We start from the raw sequence: 9,001 nt of genomic DNA on the forward strand, positions 1-9,001 counted from the left end.
ACAAGAGGAGAGGTTTGGGAGATGAGTTTAGAGAAACACCTAGAGGCCAGTTTAGGCAGGTCTTGGAGACTGGTTAGACCCTCAGAGAGCACCAAGAGAGTTTCCTTTCCTTCTCTAAAATTCAGTACTAGAACCTTATCAGCCTGTGTTAGGGAATAAACCAATACCAAAGAAGACGCAAGCAAATTGACATTATGAATATAAAACACGAGCTCTAACACTCACACTTTCTTTTCTAAGCCTAAAAAATGTCCCTGTACAGGAGTTGCATTCTTGGTCATCCAAGTAAATAGAGTCAGTGACTAAAGTTTTATAAGATTAAAAAAAATTCAAACATACTTTTCAAAATTACAGGAAGGCTTCAACAAGTTTTATGCACCTAAACAGAAAAGAACATTCATTTTGTAATAATTATACTTTGAGAAACAAGATGAAATAAATAAAATGCACTTTTAAAGGTGGCAAAAGTTGTGTAATGGCAGATACTTATTCATAAGCCCAACAGTGGGGGGGGGGGGGTGGGGGGGAAGAGAGAAGAGAGGAAGGAAAGACAAAGAAGCAGGGACTTATTTTTTGCATACCTTCTTCTGCACCTTCTGAGTACCCCGGTGCTGGATGGATAAGACAAAGAGCAGATTTGTCAAAACAGAATCTACAGTCTCTGGAAGGGTGACCTGAGGCTAAAACAAACAGCTCTTCTTGAGGTCCTTTCCCCAAACACAAAATTGTGTTCTTTCCAGAGCTCTGCAAGAAACCAATGTGTAAAAGGTTTCAATGCTGTGTATGTTGCAATTAGTTTTTATTAAATCAGCAGCAACAGGCTTGGGGCCTTAAGGAAGTTACTGGTAACAGACTTGCCCTCATGCTATAAACACCTAGAAAACTGGACAAGATTTAGTAAACAGCAGTTTTGGACAATGGACAACAGAATAGTGCATTATGGAAACTGCCCAAAAAGAGAAGGCCTGGTAGTGGTTAAGAGCTTGGCTGCTAACCAAAAGGTTGGCAGTTCGAATACACCAGCCACTCCTTGGAAACCCTGTGGGGCAGTTCTACTCTGTCCTATATGGTCGCTATGAGTCGGAATCAACTCGATGGCAGTGGGTTTGGCTTCTGCCAAGAGCGCTGATCTGGGCCCCTTGTCTTGTGCTGAAGCGTCCCCATCTTACATCACTCTCGGACAGGGACCCGTTCTCTGCAAGGTTTTCAGGAGGCAAATGACTCCAGACTTGGAGGGATGTGACATTTCCTGGGAAGCCTTTAGTCCAAGACACAGGAACCAAGATCAGGACATCCATGAATGAGGACTGGGAAGATGAACACCCCAGAATATAGGGCTCACCCAGAGACAGACTGGCATCTGCTCTCAAACCTAGAAAGCCCCAGGCACGGCTGTCAGGCTGACCATCCCCTCACTTATCCTTTAGAGTTCTCAGGGACTTGAGGGCCTAAGATTTCAATCAGTAGATGCAGGAGTCTCAGTCTCTGATAGATATCAAGCTGATGATCCTGAATGAGGATGATGGAAGGACCCAGACAGAACAGTGGTGTCCCATACTCATCTCTGCTGTCACTCCTTCGAGGTTCTGAAGAGCTGTGGACAGATATGCATCACTCTGATTCCAAATCATGGTGCCAGGAAGGTGTGGACCTTGATCAGAGAGGATCTCCAGGTAAGTAGAGGGTAGATTCTCAGAACCGATACGGTGCCATGGTGAGGACCCTGACTGAGGAATGAGGGAACCATCCACCCCAGAACAGAGAAGGCCCCACAAAGTCCCTTCCCCCGCTGCTGTCTGAGTTGGGATGCAAAGCTCAGAGCTGTCAGACTAAACACTAGCCACATTTCCTTCCCAGAAATGGCTATGCAGAGATTGTCTCAGGTCCTTGGTACATTTCAATTGGCCCTAGTTCTGTACAGAGAGGACACCTAGGCCCTAGGAGGGAGCAGGATAAAAATCCTTCCTGTTATGAAGGACTCCCCAAAACAAAGGGATCCTCAGAGTCCCACTCCTGTTCACAGTTCTGTGAGGTGCCAGCAAAGCTGTCAGTCTGAGACACCCCTTTATTTCCTCCTGTAGGGTTTCTGTGTGGCAAGGGCTTTGGGCTAACGGGTGGTGGAAGGGAGAGCAGTCACGGTTCTTGAGACGGAACAGACCTAGTATGTAACAGGAGCCAAAGTGAAGACCCTGTGTGTTCTGAGGGGACCCCCAACAACAAACAGAAAGATCCCTATAGAGCTTAGCCCGTTTTGATCCAGGAAAGCACCAGGCAGAGTTATCAGCCTGAAGTGTCTCCTCTTTTCAGCACTAAGGGTGTTGGGGGGAAGGGCCTAAGTCCAAAGGGGTGGCCCCCATTGTGCAGAGGGCAAAGTCTCGTCCCTAAGTGGGGTAAGGTGTGGACCCTGAGTGTTTGGGGTAGGGGGGGACCTACCGCCTAAAAAGGATCTGCCAGGGGTAGTGAAATAGTCTGCAATCCTCTGAGGCCCCAGGCAAGTGTACGGTGCAGCATACTCTGACCTGTTCCCCTAGGGTCTCGGCGTGGTGAGAATCTTGTTCTGAGCATGCGAGTCAGGTCTTCATACGCGGGACTCCGAGGCACTGATAGGTATCAAGATGAGGACCCTGCATGAGCACTAAAGGACCACTCACAGCAGAACACTGGGGTCCCAAGTAGCCCACCTGTGCTGTCGGTCCTCGGAGGCCCCCCTGCCCCTGCAGGAGGGCCTTGATCCTTGAGGCCCTCAGTACAGCCTTGTACAGGTGTGACGTGCCCTGGCTTCCACCTAGGAAGTGCTGGGAAGGTGCAGTTTCTGGTTTGGGGGGCTGTGAGCTCTCCTCAGCAGAGGAGAGTTGAATCTCAGGCCTGACCAGGACTGAAGGTGAGAACCCTGAATTTAGACTGCGGTGACCAATTAACGCCAGAAAAGCGGGGTCCTAAGAGCGCCACCCCTGCTGTTGGCCCTCGGAGTCCCCCCTCACGGGCCTTGGCCCTCGGAGGCCCCCTATAGCCTGGGCCGGAAGTGACGGGCGGGCATGCGCCGACTGCCATCCAGGAAGTGCCGCGAAGGCGTGGCCTGTGGTCTGACCGCGTTGATACTTTCATCATTGGAGGAGGGTGGAGTCTCAAGACTGGTCAGGAGTCCAGGTGAGGACCCTGAATGCGGACTAAGAGGACCCCTTACCCAGAACAGAGGAGGTCGCACCAAGTCCCGCCCCTACCACCAGCCCCAAGGCCACCAGGCTGACTTCGGCCTGTAAAACCTCAGGATGGGCGGGCCTTGTTCCAAGAAAGCACCCGAGTTCCGAAGAGGGAGGAGACCTAGACCCTAACTGCAGGCGAGGCGAGGACCCTTAGTGCTAATGAGGAGGGTTCTCCTTAAAAGAGGCGCTGCCCACAGCCCAAGCTTACTCTCAGCTTTGGGAGCCCCCAGGCAGAGGTAGCCAGATGTGCAGCATCCCGACTACTCTTTATCTAGGGAGGTGAGGGCCTTGGTCTGAGCCATAAATCCCACCGCTGCTTTTGGGCGGACTTAAGTTAGTAGAGGGAGGAATCCCGACCTGGGAACAAGTTCAGAAGCCTGAGAGAGCAAAGTAGGGGTCATCAATTGAGAACTCTGGGGTCACGTAAGCCCCACCGCCCTGACCAACCCTAGGATTTCCAGAATAGCGTCAAAAAGATATGGGTAACTCTGACTTCCAACTCTGAGGTCTCAGGAAGGTGTAGTCTTTGGTCTGAGGGATGTGGCCTCCTGATACCAGAGGGTTGGGTCCCAGGAATGGTGCAGAGAGAAGGGAAGACATGATTGAGGTACTGGGACCACTCAACCCAAAATGGGGAGGATTGCAGTGGGCTCTGCTAATGCCATTAGCCCTGGAAGGACAAATCTGGCAAGTTCAGGCGACTCTGGACTTCTGCCTGGAGTGTCTGAGGCAGATGCCCGCCTTCGTTTAAGCCCCAATTCAGGAGACAGAGGGATACCAGAAACTGGTGGGAGTCAGTGTAAAAATACCTTAGAAGGCACTAGGGAATTTACCCCTCTTCTCCCCTCCCCCAAGAAGAGAGGAAGATACAGCAAAGTCTCCTACTGCTATTGGCCCAGGGGAGCCACAGTCAGAGGTGTCAGGTTGAAGTGACCCTGGTTTGTTCCTAGGGACAGATGGTCTCAAGGACATGAAGTCCTTGGACTAATGGAGAGGCTTATCCAGGAGAGGAAACCCTGGTGGCGTAATGGTTTAGTAGCATGGCTGCTAACCGAAAGGTCGGCAGTTCAGATCCAACAGGCGCTCCTTGGAAACTCCATGGGGCAGGCCTATTCTGTCCTGTAGGGTCGGTATGAGTCGGAATCGACTCGATGATATCGGGTACCAAAGGGATGTTCTGCAGAGACAGGGTACATGGTCTCTATTAGGAGTCAAGGTGAGGATACTGAAGTTCTGATGAGGTGACTCCTCCCAGAAGAAAGGGGGAAACACAGAGCCCCAAAACTGCGTTCAGACCTGGAGGACCTGGGTGTGGTTACTTAGCGAATTGCACTAACTTCCAGAGTGTTTCAGGGAGATGAGGGACCTGGTAAAAGGGGGCAGCCATGGTGAGGACCCGAGTGGAAGACTGAGGCCTCCAAGGAACCCAAAACAGAACAGGCCCCAGTGTGCTGTCATCACTGAGAAACCCTGCCAGGAGTGGTGGCTGAGCTGATCCTTCAGTTTTTGCGTGTGGGTCCCAGAGGGAGTTGAGGTTTTAAGGTCAGAGTAGTAGAGGGGAGGTGTTCTGGCCCTGCCAGCGGTTAATAGGATGGCCCTACGAGTGAAATTAGAAGAATCCCCAGTAACCCAGTACAGAGTCCCTAGTGTCTGCCCCTGCTGTCACCCCAGTAAGCTCCAACCAGGGCTGGCAATCTACAACCTAATCCTTCCTCTAATTTCCTCTACAGCATCCTGACCAGGACAGTCAGAGCCTTGTGCGGTTCTATAGCAGTGTCCTCAAGAACCCTGCAGAGGCATCGGTTGTGAAAGCCAAGGAGGCATCTCTCTGCTACAGGGCACATCTCCTCTCAGCCTTCCTCCTCCTGTGGGCTCGCATCACCTGCCCTCCTTACACTCCTGCCTGCTGTCCTTGAGCAGAGTCATCATGCCTCGTGGTCATAAGAGTAAGCTCCGCGCCCGCGAGAAACGTCGCCAGGCCCAAGGTGACACCCACAGTGTCAAGGGTGCTCAGGCCACTGCAGCAGAGGAGGAAGGGTCCCCCTCCTCTTCCTCTCCTCCTTTTGGGGGGCCTCCCCAGAGCTCCCCTGCTGCTCGCACTCCCCAGGGGTCTCAGAAAGCCCCAGCCACCACCACTGCTGCTGCAGGTGTTTCGGGCCGAAGAGCTCCTAGAGGGGCCGAGGGCCAAGGTGAGGGAGGTCCAAGTTCCTCTTCGGCCCAAGCCCCGAATGAGAGGTCACAAAGGGACCCTCTAACCAGGAGGGTGATCATGTTATCACAGTTTCTGCTGTCAAAGTATAAAATGCAAGAGCGCATTACGAAGGGAAAAATGATGAAGATCATCAACCAAAGGTACAAAGAGCACTTCCCTGAGATCCTGAGGAGAACCTCTGAGTACATAGAGCTGGCCTTTGGCCTTGACGTGAAGGAAGCTGACTCCAAAGGTCAATCCTATGCCCTTGTCAGCAAGCTGGAGATCACCGAGGAAGAGAATCTGAGTGGCGGCAGGGGGTTTCCCAAGACCGGGCTTCTGATGCCTCTCCTGGCCATGATCTCCATGAATGGCAACCGGGCCACCGAGGAAAAGATGTGGGAATTCCTGAATATGGTTGGGATGTACGATGGGAAGACGCACTTCATCTTTGGGGAGCCCCGGAAGCTCATCACCAAAGATTTGGTGCAGGCAGAGTACCTGGAGTACCGGCAGGTGCCCAACAGTGATCCTCCATGCTACGAATTCCTGTGGGGTCCCAGAGCCCAAGCTGAAGCCAGCAAGACAAAAGTCCTGGAGTTTCTGGCCAAGGTCAAAGATACCAACTCCAGTGCCTTCCAAGCCCTGTATAAATAAACTTGGAGAGATGAGGGAGACAGCCGCAAGCAGAGAATGGGCCAGGGCTAGTGTCAGGGCAAGTCCAGCCAGTGCTCCCATCCCTAGTGAAGTCTGATGCAGAGTCTTCACTTTGTTGTTGAAAATGGCTGTTAACCTTCTAAGTAGCAGAGGCAACATGGGGCTGGAGGGAGCACATGTATGTCTTCTTTTATTCCCGTTACACTTGAGTGACCTGAAGATTTAGCTCATTTTTTGTACTTTTCAAATGTTGTTCTTTTAGGTTTTAGGATTCAGAATCTAAATTCACCCTCATGCATTTATTGTTGTATTCCAGATTTGGGGGTAAGAGTTTTGTATTGTGTAAAACAAATTGAAAATCCTTGAATCTTTTCTTATAAATCCAGAACTAGTTAACGTGGTATCGGAATTGAGATGTTCTTGAAAATATTAAAGATATCCAAAAGAGTTAGTTGGGATGACAAGGTAGAGGTGGAAAACCATAAAAGTTGGTCAATTCTTGCTTTCCCTTATCCCATTTGGTAAAAGTAGAACATTCATGTGCCTGGAATTGTTTGGCTTATTTAAGGATGTGGGGGAAAATAAATTGTGATGATTTGACCTCTTGTTCCCTGCCTCTTATTTTCCCCAAAGAGTAATTGAGCGTCTGCCCTTTGGAAGGCTTCCTGCTAGTACTGGGGCCCTTTAAGCAAAGGTGTCGAAGCCCGAGTATAGATTTTAGAGTCTGACAACAGCTATGAAATAAGAAAGAGGTGGGAGTACTCTCCAAGACCTCAGGACTAGTAGAAACGCAGTGAACACTTCAGGACTCCCTCTAGTGCAAATGCCCTGAGGGAGGGCATTTTGGGGTCTTGGGAAATTTTGATCTCTCAGTGTGCACTGGGGGAATTTTAAGTTAGGAAACATAGGGGAGGGAAGGGTAGGGGGCGAGAAGAGCAGGTAGGGGTGAGGCTGGGGGCAGGGGCGAGTCCAGATGGGGTTGCGGGAGGAGTGTGCAGGGTCAGACATTCCCATCATGTGTCTCAGCGTGGAATGCCTTCGCCTGGAGTGGCAACCAGCTCTTCACACTGCCTCTGGGATTGACGGTAAACGAGAGAGAAATCCCCCCCGGAGCAGGACTGGAAGGTGTCCTGTGTTCTTGTCCCAGTGCTCTTGAACACAAGTGCTGACTGTGTGTGTCATGCACATCATTTCCAGAGTTTCTGAGAAATAGGGAGATACTCCATGTGAGGAAGCCAGTGTTAGTAGCTTTTTGCCTTTGGCTGGGGGAGCCAGAGGCCATGCCATTGAAAGGATGGTAGAATGAGGTTGCCTTCAGTGTCACTTGGCAAACACCAAGTGAAAACTGGACTTTTGGCCATGGTGATGAGAACTGGGGTGACATAGGTGGAAGGACAGTTGGGAGGGGAAATTGTCCTTGACAGCACTTCTAAGAGCTTTGTGTTCATTAAACTGGGACAGTCTACCCACATGCACATTAAAAAATTTACTCCCTGCTATTTTTTTTTTTTATGGATTGAATTTAACCACCACGTCCCCCCAAAACAGGTGGTGTAAATAATGACCCAATAACCATGGTTATGATGCCATTTGGGAATATGTGTTATGTTAAAGAGAGGGGGTTGTAAGGTGTGTCTTGAGTCAACCGACACATTCTCCAGGGGAGAAAGATGTGGCAGTCAGCTTCTGTAAGATTTACACCCTTGGAAACCCTATGGGGCAGTTCTGCTCTGTCCTGTTGCATCCCTGTGAGTCAGAATCTTCTGGACAGCAGTGATTTTTTTTTTTTTTTGCAGGGGGTATCTTTAGTCCAGTCTCATCTGAGATATAAAGGAGGTGATTTGGCAAGCAAGTAATCACAAGTGGGGAATGATAGTTGCCAGGGCACGTGAGATCTCCAAGGAGAGAAGAAACGGAAGCTGAAGAAAGACAAGGACCTTCCCCCTCAGCAAACAAAGAGTTAAAGCTTTCCCCTAGAGCCAGCACCTGAATTCAGATTTCTAGGCTCCCTTTTTTTTTTAAAACTGTGAGAAAATAAATTTCTATTTGTTAAAGCCTTCCCCTTGTGGTATATCTGTTATAACAGCACTAGATAACTATGACACTCCCTAATGAGTGATAAAATGCTTTGACCTTGACATGTTGGCAGTGCAGACCCATCCAGTGGCACCACAGAAGAAAGACCTGGCAATCTGTGTCTTTAAAATTTATAGCCAAGGAAACCCTATAGGGCAGTTCTACATGGGGTTGCATTTAGTTGGAATTGACTCGATGTTAAGAAGTTATTGTAAAATATTAGTTTTTCTTTCTAAGTAGTATTTCTTCTCATTTGGTTTTCTTTGTCCTAGAGCACTGCATAATCTTACAAATCCTGAAGAAAACAAAACAAAAATTCTCAGATGGGTGGGCGGTACTTTGTGGTGTCAAAATAATCATAGTAATAACTGCCATTCTTTAAAGACCCAATATTTGCCAGTCAGCTTGCCACGTGCTTCTCATGCTTCGCGCACAATGCACCAGCCCTAGAAGACAGGGCTTATCAATCCAACTTCACAGAAGAAGAACCTGGAGCTCAAGGTGTTTGGTAATGTGTTCGAGCTTGGAAGTCTAGTACATGAGCGAGCTACATTAGACCCCTGGTCTGAATCCGTCTAGAGCCCACACTGTTTGACCACTCCTCCCAGCCAGGGGCTCACCGTGTGTCTCTTAATTCACTATTCTTCTCTCTACTACAAAATGTTTCTCAGGTAAGAAAATGAATACTGCTGTGCCCAGAGCATTGAGTTGGACTGTATAGCCAGAGCTATGTGGATACTAAAATAAGTGAGATGTGTGAATAAGGAAAAGGAAAAGACAATATTCAATGACAATACAATCATTGACATATACAAGGCCAGAGAACCTGAAAAGATTTGGGGCTCATAAAATCATCCTGGAGAGCCCCTGCCTG

General features: G+C 49.3%; 1 protein-coding gene across 1 annotated transcript; it reads left to right on the forward strand.

Annotated features, from left to right (window-relative positions):
• The first annotated feature begins 5,130 nt into the window (after window positions 1-5,130).
• On the forward strand, window positions 5,131-6,106 carry LOC135228828 (melanoma-associated antigen B4-like). The gene has a single exon (XM_064277848.1). It carries the CDS (start codon window positions 5,131-5,133, stop codon window positions 6,049-6,051), a length of 921 nt encoding a protein of 306 aa, XP_064133918.1. The 3' UTR covers window positions 6,052-6,106.
• Window positions 6,107-9,001: the final 2,895 nt, after the last annotated feature.

This window comes from Loxodonta africana, chromosome X, assembly GCF_030014295.1.
Source record: "Loxodonta africana isolate mLoxAfr1 chromosome X, mLoxAfr1.hap2, whole genome shotgun sequence".
NCBI classification, from domain to species: domain Eukaryota; kingdom Metazoa; phylum Chordata; class Mammalia; order Proboscidea; family Elephantidae; genus Loxodonta; species Loxodonta africana.

Bases quoted from the DNA above. Each gene is read 5' to 3' on its own strand.
- LOC135228828 (XM_064277848.1), top strand. From the start codon at position 5,131: ATGCCTCGTGGTCATAAGAGTAAGCTCCGCGCCCGCGAGAAACGTCGC.